The 16,271-nt window shown below is 42.1% G+C and overlaps 1 protein-coding gene across 8 annotated transcripts in view; it reads right to left on the bottom strand.

Annotated features, from left to right (window-relative positions):
- Positions 1-16,271, bottom strand: part of DPF3 (double PHD fingers 3) — a 168,163-nt gene that overhangs the window by 92,081 nt on the left and 59,811 nt on the right. For all 8 annotated transcript variants that reach the window (XR_015804440.1, XR_015804441.1, XR_015804442.1 and 5 more), the window contains exons 2-3: positions 8,603-8,763; positions 3,399-3,506 (exon numbers count right to left, since the gene is read on the bottom strand). Coding sequence is in view for 5 of the 8 variants with exons in the window: in XM_014869353.2 (XP_014724839.2) it covers positions 3,399-3,506; positions 8,603-8,763 (269 nt within the window). In the remaining 3 variants the exon portion in view is untranslated. The remainder of the gene's footprint in view (positions 1-3,398; positions 3,507-8,602; positions 8,764-16,271) is intronic.

The raw sequence follows: 16,271 nt of genomic DNA, 5'->3' as shown, positions 1-16,271 counted from the left end.
ATTTTATGAATCTATGAAATCACAGTATTGGCAATGTGCCAATATAGTGCCAATGGCCCAGGATTTGTTTCAAATCTGTACCAGTGTTCATAAAGTCTTGACTGCTACACTATAATGACTCAAGTAACAGCTCATACCCATTGCAACAATTAACTCTAGACTACACTTGAGCTATAATGCTTGGTTTTGATGATAAGAATATAATTTAGAGATGAAAGATGAAGACCATCTTCTTGAAGATCTGGTCATAATACTGACTATTTTGTCAGTAAAGGCACTATCATAACTAAGTATGGCAGTACTTTATTTCTCCTGCATTTCTACTGGATAGGCTACTGCATGGGATAGAGGATGCTTAGAAATAGCACAAACATGATCACTGCTAGACCCTTGAACAAACCACTTTACTGGGGCAATGCATGCATGTAATTCTGAATATAGTGGCAGAGGAAAACAGACATTTAAAGGCTGCATCAGCAATTCCTATTCCAGTGTTCACACCTTTACAACTTTGCCTGTAACTATACTTTAAACCAAAAACCTTCACTTTAAACTAAATAAAAACAACAGATCAGGACAACAAAAGTACCATCTTCTATTAAGAAGCAGACATCAACTCACTCCAGGAAAAACATTATAGTGCACCTTGCATTTTACAAAAAAACAGCAGACTGTTGGAGCATGATTATTTTCTTCATTAGATTTTGGTATTACCAAATGTGAAACTCTCACTCACTGAGTTGTGTCATGCACTACATAAACCTGCAAAAGTAGGTTATACTATAAACCTAAAACTATAAAACTACTTTGGTTTATGAAACTAAAATAGTATACTGTACTATTACTAAATCATTTATTGTACTCTTGAAGTGTTGGCACACAATAGTTTGATTCTACTTAATGATCAGCTGATGACTAGCTGTGACTTAGTAAAACAAAAATCCTAGGTCTGTATATCTCCTGAATTATGTGTCTCCTGAATACAGGAATTTCTGAATACAACTTATTGGTATAATAAGCCACTCTGAAATCCCAGGTGAAGTCCAAGCAAGTATTGACACCCCTGGTGCCAATCCCATTGACTGCTGGAACGGAAACTTTTGGAGCAAAGATCCTTTTCTGTGTTTGTTACAGTGGTTGTCTTACAAGAAGTACTTCTATGCAGTGAACATAATACAACTAAGGTTTAGCCCTAATTTGATGTTGTAAAAGTGCATTGCTTGCACATGCCATATAACAATTATAAACATCTATAAAAATATATCAACAATTCCACAGCCTCTCTATAAAAATCAGCTATTTGCATATTAACCAAGCATTAGCACTCTCTAGCTGCTGAGAACAGCTCTAAGGAATGAACAGAATGCCCAAGCCCTAGGTGAACTGAAACTATGGAACACATAGATTAGATTTCTTTCAAATTTATTTTATATGTCCAACAGCTGTCATCTCTGTGCTTTTTAATAGATCTTCAATTTCCACGTCTTTGCCCCACACAGGCATTTGATGTTTAACTGAGGACTAAAGAAGTCAGTGTTAGGTAGCTTCCTAGGCTCAGCATTAGGGTTTACAACAGTATTCCCCTCCAAAACCTACAGTATTTCTGTTGTCCATGTTGAAAATAAATTATACTCTCTTTTCCCCAAATTCCAAAAGCTACCTTTAAATGCTTTAAATGGAGGTCCAATGTTTTCCATAGGTTTTATATCTTCAGATCAGAAAAGGGGAAAAATCCCACTTTTGGCTAGTGAGTCTATTCTGGATATGCACAGATGGAGTGAAATTGTTTTGTGGTATAACTGATAAGGAAAGTTAATCACTAGATAGAAATTGGTTGGAAAATAGATTTAAATGGCAGAGTGATATAACTCGCCTTATTTGGTTGCCACCGGCAATGCAACAAAAGTAGCACTCCTGAGATGCAGAGGAGATGTTTATAGCAGGGAAAACAACACAGAGACAGACATGCTGAGGTCTCTTTATCTGATAACTTTGTGGTAATTGCCTTTCATACCCTGTGGCATGTAGGATGCACTAATTTGGCATTCAGTGAGTACAGCAAAGAAGAGTAATGCAAACAAAAAAGAGTCAGACTCTACCCTACTGCTTTACCTTACAAAATTACCAAGGCACAGCAGTACTGGCATCATCACAAAGTCTAAGGTAGGCATTTCTGTGAGCCAACATCATCCTCTTCCTAGAGTCTAATCTCATTTTCATCAATGTATATGACTGATTTCATCAGCTCTTTCCAAGCAGCTCTGCTGTGAGATCTAGTTCTATTTTCTGGCTGAGATTTTGCCCTTGCTTTAAGCCCCAAATAAGTGGTTATAGGCATTTCTTCCTCTTTTCCAACTGTCCATTGATGTCTCCTATACTGAAGGTAGGAAGTTTTCAAAAACTGTTTCTACCAGAAATAACAGGAATTTTGCCTCTGATTTTAATGGGTTTAGAACTTGTCTCTGTTGCTCTTTCCTCTCTCTCTCCACCAACTACTCCATAGAAGCAAAGTCATCAGTATTGCTGAGCACAGCTCAGTTCCCAGGCACCTTCTTCTGTCAAACAGGTTTTTTTAATATTCTTAATTTACATTTGGGGGTTTTCTCCTGTACTTTTTATACTGACAGTGTCTCACCTCTTAAAAACCACATACAGCTGTGAGTATATGTGTTCCCTCTTTCTCATAATAACTGACCCCAGAGACAGCAAGCCTTTATTACTAACTGCAGGGAAGAAAGAAGAACACTAAGCTCTACCTGACACAGCTGCAGCTCCTCCACATCTGCTTTACAGTCACTTATTCAGCATCCAGACTCATCACTTCACATAGTTTAATTGTGGAAGAGTAGCAAGGACAAGAAGAATGAAAGAATAATGGACAAAGGTACTCATGCAGTCAGACAGAAATACACAAACGTGGCATATGATCACTACTTTTATTATTTTTTGCTTATAATCTGGTCATACCCCTTGTTAGCAGCCCCACCAAGAAAAATCTCATCTTATACTTACTGTTTCACAAAGACAGTGGTCTTTTTCACAAAGATTAGACAGCAGATGCCAGTGAGACTTTGTGTTAGTAATGCACTGAGGAAAAGGTTATTAATACATTGATTCTTTACATCCTTGTGAATTTGCTAATAGAAGCCAGGATTCAACACTACAGAAGGTAAATTCAGCTCCCCTTGCATTCAATACAAGTTGTACACATTTTTGTAAGGGATGAATTGTATGCAGAGGGTTTGGTGGTTATGGTTACAGCAAATCGCATAAGATGCAACAGATGCAATGAGAAATGGTTGGAAAGCAGCAAAGATAAAGTCCAAGGTCTAAATGCCAGGTTTGCATGTATGCCAGCTGCTCTGCAGCTCGGGAGAGGCAGGCAAACAAATACTTACCAGGTTTAATTTCCAGCAGCTTCAGCCTGGAATCCTCAGGGGGATGCAAACGCCTTTTTTTGCGCCAGCAACGTGCTGGGTATGTGTAGAGCTGACCTGGGGCCAGGCCTGAAGATTAAAGACAAAAAATTAATCACATTTCAGTTTGCTAACCACAAGAACTCTCTCTAGCATCTTTGTTCTTGCCCTTCCAGCATCTCCTTGTTGGAGCATTCAATCCTGCAAATCATGAGGCAGAGCTACACACTCAAGGCATCCAGTGCTCCTGAGGCTCTTCAGCACCTCTTGGGATCAGGCCTACAGAGAATCTAGGTCTCACTTAGACACTTCACTCAGCTCACTGAAACCAGAGCTGCACATAAATAATTTGTGATTTCTTCAGGGTAAATAGAATTTCAGAGTCTCCTGGGTCACAAGGGTGATGCCTCCTCCACGGGCAGAGAAAGCCCCTTGAGAGAGAAGAGATGAAGTTCTGACATGCGAATCTTGAGGCCCTGATGCACAGAGCAGCTCATGCACAGAGCAGCTCAGGAAATTTGTGTCTTCCAAACAGGAACAAACCAAGATCCAATAGGTCTGACTCTGTATTTTTGCTTACATTCTGAACTTTTGTTTGAAACTAATTCTTCATTTTGACTCTTACCTCCTCATACCAATATTCTGAATGAGGGATAATGTTTATATCATTGCATGTTCCCTTAAATCACATTTGGCATCACTGGTTTTTGAGCTGCCCTGGCTCTCCTGACAGACACCCTTCAGCCAATGTTCGAGCTAGACTTTGCTCTCTTGCGTCTCTCTGCAGGACACAGCAGGGCTTTGTGAATGCATCACTTCTAGGGGCACAGAAGCACACTGACAAGTGCTTCAAAGTATCCTCAACTGCCCCAGGCAGTCATGACACACAGAAATACTCTGCAAGAAAAGTTGGAGGAATTTAATTCTCTCCTCTGCTTTTCCTGCTCTCTCTGTCCACCAGTTCTGGTTTGGCTCCTCTGCCCTTCAGCTGTTGCTGTTGTCTTGAAGGGGCTACAAAGCATGACTTCAATTCCAGACTCATTGTCCTTTAAAAACCAGGTAAGACTACATAAAAGAGAGAGAATGGGAGTGGTGTTGCTATATCTGAAGCTGTACTGACAGTGAACAGCTGGACAGCATCAAGGGGGTGCCAGTAAAGCAGAACAGTTCAAGGGCAGGAGGATGGCCCAAGAGTCCTCTCCTCTCTTCTGAAGCAGCCAGGAGAGAATATCAGCTGGGGAACAAAAGCAACTCACCAGACCAAATGAGGATAATGAAAAAACTAATATCCTCTTACTTGGGGGTGGGGAGGAAGACACAATAACATAATTCACCTTGAGGGGAATGTGCAAATCAAATTCTGCAGGTGAGATCTAAGTTCCTGGTTTTAAATATTTCAGCTGTTAGGAACGCCAATTCAGACCCCAGCCCCTTCCACCTACTTCCAAGGCCTTGGTGCATCTATGGCATACTGCCTGAGTATGGCCAAGTGTTGGAGTATCTGCAGAGATTCTGGCTGTGTCAGGGCACAGAATGCTATTGGGCTTGGAGTTTTCATGCCCTTCTTTCACTGATACCCAGAAAGCTGGGCATTGTGCACATCCCAAGAAGAACACATTTTAGAACAGGTTGCCTAAGACCAGTTTGGAAATAAAAATGTGAATAACTAGCACTTATACAACGTTTGGACACCCTTCCTCATGCCACTTTGCAAACATTAACCACTGTAAGCAATTGCTATAATGATGAGGTGGATTGTGCCTGGCTCTGATGTGAGTAATTAAAGAGGTGGAGGCAAGAAGCCCCACCCTTTCTCACCAGGTCCTGTGCAAGGACTTGAAGACAACACTGGAATGGCAATTGCCAGATCAAAGCAATAGGACAGCCCTCCATTGCACATCTCCACAGAGGAGCCCTTTGAAGGAATAAGTACCAGACAGAGAGGAGCTTTTGTTCCAGACCTCCAGAGAGGAGCAAAGATGATCTAGTTTGGGGGGAATATGAAAGAGCATGAAAGAGCAGTTCTGGATTCAGTCAGGACAGCAAAAGCCAACTACACATGCTGAAAGCCCAACTAGAAACTTGAAACGAGAGAGTTGGGAAAGGTTCTTCCTTAGAGGGTGGTACACAGATCAATAAGAAATGGATGATCCATCATCCACCCCTGCAACACTTCAGGTAAGCTCTCTGTTCCTACTCACAATACACCTGTTCATTAATATACTGCCATCCAATGAACTTAAAACACACACCAGATTTGCACTTCATTCAACCCACCAATGCTACCTTCATTTCTCTACCCTGTACTCATCTGTCTCTGTGCTGGCTCACATGAAGCATAGATCTTTTACAAAGGAGAGGCAACAAGGGAAGGGTCAGTTCTGAGTGCTCTGAATGTAGCTCCTTCACAGGCAGCCTTGCAGTGAATATGGAAATAATGCATATTATTGTCTTCAGCCCTCCATGGGTTGTCTCTCTCTCTGGTACCTTATAGGGCAACCAGAGAAGGTTCCAACCATTTGCTTACAGAGGAAATAGCAGAACCTGCAGTGAGTTATGTTGTTTATCTCATTAGTGTAGGAGAGTAATAACTCAAAGCTCGTGTGAAAGGCCAGGGGAGGAGGGGAAAAGGAGGGAGTTATGTGCAGTATTGTGTGAAATTAACCCTGAACTGTTTATCATGAGATGCAGATTTCTGACTCCTTTAACAAAGAGGACAGCAAGAACTCAGGTTAATATGCTGAGCTCCTGACTCTTCTCTGTTTTTCAAGTCTATGTAAGTGAAAAGAGGTCCTGGAGCTTTGCCATTTGTCTTTATCTAGTTTTTCAGGTTAGGGATAGTAAATGGTAGTGAGCACAGCACACAAGACAGATACCAGAATGGCTGGCAGAGAATTTTCAGAGCCTTTTAGCATGGGCACTAGCACAGTGTGTACAGACCAAAACCAAGCATGCTAAAACTGTAGAGGAATGCCTTGACTCACCAGAATACTACAAGAAATAGATTATGCAAAGATACTCAGGGAAGCACTACATGGGCTAATAAAAATCAAGGAAAGGAAAACAAATATGGAGGAGGAGGGCTGGTTCATTTCACACTGATTATTCTAATTCAAAATAACAAAGTCATCATATTTGGTGGCCAATGCAGATGTAGGAGGCTTCTTTCACTTGATACTCTCTGTGAAGAATGTTCTACCATTAGCCTCCAGTGCAGACCTGCAGGAGAAATGTCACCTATCCCCTTCTGCAGGGCAAGCTGCCAAACTATCAGAAGTTCCCTGTTGGAAGTGAGGAAGAGAAGATTTGCAGAACGAATTTGCTCAAGGTAGTCCACAAAGGTTGTGGCTGAGAAAGACAGCTTGGTTCCTGATGTGATGCTGTAACACATTTATGATGATTCCTTCTGCACCTGTACAGATGCCAATGAGACTCAGACAAGACTATCTATGTCTGTCTTTGCAGAAGATGCTGTTGACAAAACCTTACTTGTGAATACAGTGGATGTACATCTGTGTACATATATATGTCTTCTGACTGTGTTCAGAAGGATAAAAATAGCAGCACCTTACTCATAACAAGAGGAGAAGGAGGAGAAAGAGAGAAAGAGAGAGAGAGAAAGAAAGAGAGAGCGAGAGAGAGAGAGAGAGAGAGAGAGAGAGAGAGAAAGCTAGTTTATCCAAAGCATAATCTCTTATGATTAGAGAATTTTCAGCTGAAACAAAAAACTCGACTGTGGTTATGAAGCAACCCTACAAAAGAAGGGTTAGTCCAGAAGTTTAGAAAACTCCCATCTTGTGAACCACATGTAGTGGTAGTCCTGAATTACTCCAGCAGTTTTGGTAGCTGAAATATTCTTTGAGTATTTTAACACTGTAAAAACAACTGTTGTCTCCTGAACCAGAAATGGTTGCATTTTATTGTATAAACAGTTTTCTGACAGTATTGCAAGACAACACGAAATCTACTTTTGATATTTTAGTAATAGGTGGAGCACAAGAATCTTTCCTATAGTATAGCCTAGAAAAGAGAGAAAGAAAGTTTCACTTAAGACTTATCTAAGCACTTTTCAGAAGCAGCAATTGTTTTCTCAGCTCAGGAGGTTAAAGGAATATCCTATGTGTTCCTCCCACTTCATCTCCTGTAAACCAGACAGTGGACAAGATTAGAGCAGGCTTCACTTTCTCATAATTTCAGATCTAGAATCTGAGGGGCTGGAGAGTGAAGGTGGGAGGGTGTCAGTATTGTTTAGAGAACTGGCACATATTTATGCACATGTGTGCATGTCATACTTCCAGTGCCCATGTACCCCATATCCCTTCCTGCCTGGATTCTCTAGGCTGCACTAAAGGGGAAAAAAAAAGGTAGAAATTCATTTTGGTGCTGTCAAAAATCTGTTCCCTAAGCTAATTATTGGTCAGGTACTGAGCTACAACCTAGCCAAACTCCCCTTGGGGTTCAGAAGGACTTCTGTCTGAGCAACATCTCCAGTCTTTGAACTGGTGACTGTCCTTCGCCTTTCAATAAAGGATTTCAGATGGATTTAGTCTAACAAAGGAACAACTGACCAAAGTCTACAAAAATAACAGTGCTCTTTTCCCTTGAGCTTCAGTGAGCTGTGGAAAAGGCATTAGCCAAAGCTCCTTAAGGAAATACACCAACTTCTTTCTGTACCCAAGGGAACTGCAGCTCCAGAACTGATATCCAAGTTAGCCTAGCCAAAACAGAACCAGGATTTATAGGTATATTTCTAACCATTAGAACAACATTCATTCCATTAACTGGACTCTTATATTTTACTTCAGTTTTATATCCTTCCTAATATAGTTGCTTATTTCCATCACTCATATGTGACACTCCCACCTCCCCCTTGGAGTTAACTCCAGTCCTGCTAAGAGCAGAGCATTGAGTCTTCTGCTACAGACTGGGAATGGTAGCATGAAAAGAGCTACAACGATGCAGCCGTAGAAATTACAATGTCAGGCACTTCTTTGCTTAGCGAGAGAGTAATTAGCATGAGCTCTCTGCAGTTACCAAAGGAAATCCCCTGCAGGCACAGAGGTTTAGGCAGTTTCTCTTCTGTGTGGCCTGTAGCAGGTTTGAGCTCCTATTAATTAAACCCCACGAGGGCTCAGTGGCCAGCCCTCCGTACATGCACACGCATACACAGACACGGCACTACCAACCTGGTCCCCTGTGCCTCTTCTCCATCCAGATGTAGCAGTTGTTCTGGGCTACCCCAGTCTGCGAATCCAGGAAGGGAAGGCGGACGCTTCGCTCGGCACAGAGCCGGGAGTTGTAGCTGCGACAGTGCTCAATCGCTTCTTTGTAGAACTGGTCCCCGAGTCTGCCGAAAGACACAGGGCAGACAGTGAGAATGACTGCGCTGTCCCCTCCAACAAGAGTAGGAAAAGGGGACGTGAGGTTGGTTTGAAAATGGACAAACAGCAAACTTTGCGTCGACAGATGCAAATGTTGGTGACACGAGGCACTGATGAAGCAAATCATGCAGAAAGTGATGTCAAATTCATCAAAAGACCAGGCTGTCAGGAACCGGACACAGATCTTTTCAGTAGCAGCGTGGCTACTGAATGAGCAAATGATGCAATCACACTGGCCCATGACCCGGGGTCAGGCCCATGTACACCATGGTGAACTCATTTGATTGTTTCTCTTCCCTTGTAGTTTGTCCAGCCAATTCAGCAAACCAGTCATTTCAATCCCATGTTACAGCCACTACTGCAGTATGTTTTAGGCAACCAGAAAGGCAGCCAAGTTTAGAAGAACTTCACTCCAGCATTTTTGGTGTCAAAGAGCCCATAAAAGCAAAGACCATAGTTCTCTTATTGTGTGCTTCTGAGGCATGAAAACACACCCCTTAATAACTAGAGCCATATCTGCAATGGTCAGACTAGAGGTTTTGTCACAAGCCTTCCAGAGTTTTCCACAGTGAAGCCTGAGGTGCCAGGAGCAGCAGGCTACAGCAGCAACCAGTCAGATCCAGCATGGCAAATGCTGCTTTTCTCTGGAGCTCAGTGGGAATTACAGTTCTAAAGACAATGTCACTTACTTCATAAATAACTGTTTGTTCAAAAATTCTGTAGAATCTTCATCTTCCCTTGAGATAGGTTTAAAAATTCTGCCTGCTGGAGATTACCAAAATCCTCCCTCCAAATTTTTCTAAACAGGGAAAAGCATCAAAGTAAAGCTACCCTGAGGACACAAAGCAGCTGTCATGCTGGAGCATTGCAAAGTAGGTGGGCCACTCTGCTGAACCTCATTCTTGATCTATTGTCAAGGTGAAATTCACTCATGACACACATAGCTAGGAAAGCTACCTGTTAGGGGTAAGTTCATTAGAAAACAGGAGCAGAGTGATAGATGGCATAACTTGCTCTGACTCTGATATTCATTAGTGTGCAAAAAGAGTATAGCACATACAGCAAGTGAGCCAAAGGGATGCATGTACAGAGATAAAAGGAGCTCCCTTTGCTGTCCTATGAATTGTTTTCCCCACCATCCTCTTCCGTAGGCACAACTGGCATGTTAAAATTTTGCACATCTATGAATGTCAAATCGGTGCAAATTGCTCTGTTTTACCAACTGCATATTTTTTGTGACTCACACCTTTTAAGTGACTCTTCAGTTTTATCTCGTGCTTCACATGGGAGTCAAACTCTTTTTGTCTTGGCTACACTGGACCAATATCCTATCACTGACAGGGGCCAAAAGCAGAGGCTTAGGGAAAAGCACAAATACAGCAAATACCAAGGGAGGCGCCTCCAGTTGCCCCTTCTCAATTCTGATGATCACAACTTAATTTACCCAAGTCTCAGCTTATCCATGATGGAGAGATCAGAACATCCTTTGGCTACAGAGACTTCCTAAGGGTTTTTCAGAGGTTTTGTGCAGCAGTGAATGTCTGTGTGAACATGGTGCCTCTCAGACCTGTCCTCCCCTGCTGACCACCAGCTCCTGGGCAGCTGCAAGTGCAGGGATATTTGGAGGGCAGCTGAAGGAGAGAGTTCTCTGGACTGTGAGAGTGGAGGGCAAAGTCATGGGCAGAGTGTGTACAGCAGGATCCCTCTGGACACTGAATCCCCTGTAATGACCTCAAACGCCCTTTTCCATAAAAAGGCAAGGGGGAAGGGAAGGGGAACAGGGGAGAAAGGAAAAGATAAGCTGCTCTACTATACAAAGAATGTGACTAGGAAGAAATGAAATCTTATTAAAAGCTGTAATTAAAGTTGTACACTTGTGTAATCAAAGTCAGTAACAAGGAGACCCCAGTTGATCAAAGATTAACAGCTCTTTCCACAAACACTTTAGCTTCCTCAGAGCTATGTCAGATTCCTTCTATATTAAACCAGGGATGCTCTCTAACTCTAAGGAGTTTACTGGAAAGAAAAGCATAGCTGTGTGACAAAAAACTGCCATGACTGCATAAGTCTTCCATATGCCAAAAATCACTTCAGTCATTAGAATATGCACACCACAAAGCATCCATATTAACAAAATACATCTCAGCAACCCAGATATAGGATCTTACTGGAGATTGCTTCAGTTTCCACCTTGCTCTAAGACTGAAAAGAACTATAAGTCTTCAAATGCAAAATATTTGGCTTTGAATCACACTATCAAGTAGAGTAAATTTCAGATTTTTCTAAGAGGGAGAAAAGGGAGGTTGAGATTCTAATGGCAGAGAAGCAACCAAGCTAATGGGTCAAATTCACTCTTGACAAAATCTAGCAGTGTAGCTGTTTCATTACATTTATTTTAAAGATTTTAAATATGCAATTTTTGCCTTAAAGAAAAATAACGATTTAGAAGTATTCAGTCATCTCCATATTTTAAGAACGCTTGTCCTGGCTCCACTACAGCAAGCACAATCAAAAAAATGCAGTTCTCTAAGTATTCATTGGAAAGATATTCCGATACTGAGACCTTGAGGAATTGCCTTGGCCTTAATTATAAATGGAATTTTTTGTTTTAAGTGACAAATAATCAAATATAGGAAAGTAAAGAAATGGTATTTTCTTATGACACTCATATGTCAGTGCTAAACAGCTTCTCTGAAATTACTTTTGGATGCCTAGTCGTTTTGTTTTACTATTAGTCTTTATTGGACAGATTCTGATTCATTCCAAACTTCAGTTAATTTTTTTTATAGAGAACTTCAAAATTAGAGATTTTTTTTTTTTTGTGCTACATATCTAAACACAGCATGTTTTATCTTAGCAGGAAAAAGCAGAAAATACCTTAAAATCAAGGCAAAAAAGGGAAAGCACGGTCCTATTGTGTTCATCATTGGGCAGTCAGGGAGGTGGGACAAATCCCAGCCTCCCCCAGGAAAGTTCACAATGGAGCTGGAGAACACACAAGGGTGGGAATAAGACTGGAAAGCACATGAGCTCAAATGAAACTCAAACAGATCCATTGAGTTTGAGCAAGTGAGATACAAGAAGAGAAAAAATATGACTATTATAAAGTGTATCATATGTCAGAAAAAAGATTAATTATCTGTTACATGCTTCATAGTTTTCCCAAACTGTGTTGTTATGGAAGACTTCCACTTCAACTCCTGAAAAAGTATCTGTAAAAACTATGGGGAATTTCCTCATTATTTTTATGAAAAGTATGTATGAGTCAGTGCTGTGCTGTGACTGACTGCAAGGGTCAATTCTTCCCTTTGGACAGGGGAGTTAAAGGTCACACAGACTTGTCTAGATTGATATTAATGACACAAAATCATCAGCATATGTGCAGATTTTAAAGATGCTGGGAAAAAGAAAGCAAGGAGCAGACATGAACAACTGCTGGACAAGGAAGGCAAATCATAGTGAAGGCAGCACAACTGGAAATACAGAATACAGTTGTCAGCACACTGTGGAAAACACACAGCCCTTCAGTCCAGAGCCCAGGTGAAAGCCCAGATGTTTGGGACAGGCGTGCCCATGACACTGCTGGCATACACACAGGCTTTGCACTTACATACCAACCCATGCACACTAAAATAGCCCTGTTCTGGCTGGTTGATAAAAGCTCCCAGACTTGGAAAAGAGCAACCTATGCTATTGCATACTCCTGCAAAGCTGCATAGGAGGGGTAAACGTTTAATAGAGGTTAGGGGCTCTTCACTGGTGAAAAAAAGTGAGACTGAAACTAAACAGCAGGCTGAGAGCAGTGGAAGCTTGGTGAGCACTCTGAAAGCACCAGCAGCCTGTGGGTGCTGGGACAGCAGTGTGAGCCTGGTGCAATTCTGTGCAGCCTTGCAGGTAGTCACTGCCATGACAGCAAGCATCAGCATGGAAGATCAGACTCTGTGACTTCCCTGAGGTCACTGTTCTTTTAAGTGTGAAGAAACTGAGGTTTTCTATCATGGAATCAGGTCAGCTAATAACAAAGTCAGGGAAGAACAATTCTTCCTTTCCCTCAATCATTGTTTGTTAGCTCTAACTAGACCATAAGGTTTCCAAGCAGACTCCAACTTACTACTTCTCTATATAGTACCTAGCCATGTACATAGCCAGGACTGTGCTGTCTCAGCATGCCTTCAATGAGAAAAAAAAAAAAGAAAAAAGAAAAAAAAAAAAAAAAGAAACCCAAGAACTTGCCTGTCTTATAAGCCCATAAATTAGCAACAAGGACCAAGAGCCTGACTTCACTCCAGATGTTCAAGATGTTTCTGTGCTGACAAGGGATCCTGATGGGCTCTGAAAGCAGCAAAGCAGCTCTCCACCTCTATTTTGCAGTCCATCCTGCAAAGTCACACATTTTTGAGTGCACTTACACCTTTTATAACAGCTACAAAATAGGCAGAATCCAGTACACCCCTCCTGCAGTGCCTAACACCATTCAGGTTGGTACCCAGAGAAGGTGAGCACTCGCTGAAGGCACATAACCAGCCTTGCTCAGCAATGATTACAGGTCCACATCACCCTGAGAAAACTTGTATGACAAAGAACAAGTCCTCCTTAAGTGCAGTTCTTAAATTCCCACCAGATACCTCTGAGTATGAATCCAGATTGTCTCCAGTTCTTGAGGCCAGTCCTCTTTCTAGTCATTTCCCTCTAAATTCAAGCTCACTACATGACTAGGCAAGTAAAAACCTGATAGGACAGGAAGAAATGACTAGTCATGTAACAGAAAGCACCAGACTTTTCCTTCTACAGTTTGCAGTAGTCCTCAGCCACGATCAAAAACACGGACCTTGCTTTCCTTAAGACCATGGAGTTTTCTTTTACTATACATTTAGCCTCTAGTCTTACATTTTAGATCATTTGACACTGTGAGGAATAGCGAGGACAACCAAAAAAAAAACCTTTTAAATCAGAACTTGTTTTTCAGCAGCACTGCCATGCAGTTTCAAACTGGGTCAGATCTGAGAACTGGTATGAGAAGAGCGAGCAGCTTTGGGAGATACTTTTTACACTCCTTTTGGAAACACTCATGAGTGAGTCTGGAAATGAAGCACCAGTGAGGTCTTAGGCCTTCTCGCAAAGTTGAACAGAGGCTAAGAAATCATGCAGGCACTACCTGAGTTATCAGTTGCCTGTGACACTGGAGACCACCTTGGACAATTTGGCAAGTGTTGAGAGAACTGCATGGTGCTGGCTATACTATTCCTTCCCAGCAGGTGCCACAGGGCCCCTGACAGGCGGCTGCTCCTCCTCTCTATGACCTGTGACATGAAGAATGCCTCAGGGCTCACTTCTTCAGCCACTTCTGTTTAATATCTATGCAAAACCTTCAGGGAATATGATGAAGTATGTGGGCAGCAATGCCAGCCATTACGCTGATGACATGCAGCTTTATGTATCTTTTCCCCCTCCATGCTGACAGCACTCTCCCAAACCCTGCAGTGTTGAAAGCCAGGGTAGCATAGCTGGCAGAGGCTGAAGTCAGAAGAGATTGGAATGAGGCTGACTGAAAGAGGGAAGCATTACAAACTATGCACTAACACTATTAATGTGGACATTCTTACAGACACAATTACCAAAAGGGCCTTCCTCTCCCTTTCAGCATAACTCTCTTCTCAAGCTGTGGCCTGGCCATGCTCATGTGTGTTTCTCCCATCTGGACTGGCCTGCTCTGACTCTCTACCTCAGGCTAGATAAGTAACAAAGACAGAGCTAGTTGCAAAACTGTGGTACTTACCCTATCACAAAGCAAGCCAAAGAACTCTGTAGTCCCCTACCTGTCCTCATGCCTTTTCCTCACAGACTCTGAAACACCACTGATTGTCATGAAGGGCACAGTGGACTAAGTTCAAGCTGCTTGAATGTCTGCTTCCCTTTTTTATACCCAGATGCAACTGGAAACCTGTGCTTAACAGAGTCCAGTATCACCACGCTCCTGTAACATCTTCAGACAGCAGACCCTCAGCTCCAGAGCATCTTCCCAGAAGAGATAAACATTCTGCTTTGCTCATCCTCACGTTACGTTGCAAGATGCTAACATAACATTCATCAAAAGATCCAAGCAGAAGAAAATATGACATATTCAAGACAACTATTGAGCATTGAACAACAAAGGGTTGGCTAGGCACCTCCTTTGGCCGCACTCTCTGGAATTTCTAGTTTATAGGCAGTGCCTAATTGCTACAAGCATGCACCCTTTGCAATTGCATAAAGGTAGGACATGGAGATTCAGGAGGAATAGAGAACAGCTTTCCTGGCATTAGGTGAAGCATAACAGACTGCTCAAAATCCTACCACAAACTCTAATGGCAAGCCAGAAAGTGCAGGAATGTGCAGATTCAGTTTTCTCATAGTGGTCCATTGCATCTGTCCCTGCACAACATTTTCTAATGATGTAAGGGGTGTGAATGTGAGCAAAGGCAAAACAGGATTTCCAGATGTGCTACAGAATGACTCAAACTTTCTGGGCTCTCGGTTTTTTAACATAAACTTGGCAGCTTTCTAAACACATATCTACACTCTCCAAGAGCCAGAGTCATTGAGACAGCTATTTCATTTCTATACATACTGAGTAATTTCACCTGATGGACAACAGGAAAACTGTGTAACTTTTCCCAGCATGGGAAACAATGGCTAGCAGGACTCTCTTGGTAGTAGGTAGACTGCACAAATCAGACCACAAAACAGTACACAAAGCAGACAGTGTTGCTGGAGCACCAATGATTCAAGGATAAACAAAAGACTTTCCAGGAGAGTTAACGCCTTTCATTGGAAGAACTCATGCAGACAGGTCAAAATAGACAAGCTTCTAGCACTTGCTCACTGCTCTGTGGCAGGTGCACAGACTGTATGTGGTTCAAGAGATTAGGAGCCATCAGAGAGCTGATGACAAGCTCCTGAGTCAGCACTGGCACAGCCCAGACATTACAGCAGTCAAGAAGATGCCCTCAGCTACAAGTCTAGGTTGAATCTCGAATCAGTGTAAAAGCAATGTGAGGTTTTTTAGCACCCTCCTCCAAGCATTCAACATTAGCATTCTATGTAGAAGGGCAAAGAAATCCCCTTTTGCAGGTATTTACCAGAAGACTTCCCCTGATGGGTTGGAAATCCCTGCTGGCTACTTGTGGTCAGAATCAACAGGGTATTCACTGCTTGAATCATGGTGTGATGCTGATTCGTAACAGAGAGCACAGCCTCGTAGAGTGAGCTACATTCACTGCTCTGGAAACAGGCTTAGGCTGTAATTTAATCCACTGTGAAACTACAGGTATCATCTCATGCAAAAAGTCTGTCTTTGAAGAAAAATGACAAAAGGTAGGCTTAACTTACAATTTGAGGAAAATTGATCTGATTAGCCCCATACTCACAGGTATTGTAGAAGTATGAGAGCTCTGCTGGCATTTCCATTTAAAGGAAAGAAACAGCAGCACAAGTT

Source organism: Sturnus vulgaris, chromosome 6, assembly GCF_052056855.1.
Source record: "Sturnus vulgaris isolate bStuVul1 chromosome 6, bStuVul1.hap1, whole genome shotgun sequence".
NCBI classification, from domain to species: domain Eukaryota; kingdom Metazoa; phylum Chordata; class Aves; order Passeriformes; family Sturnidae; genus Sturnus; species Sturnus vulgaris.
This window is presented reverse-complemented; position numbering and strand designations above follow the sequence as displayed.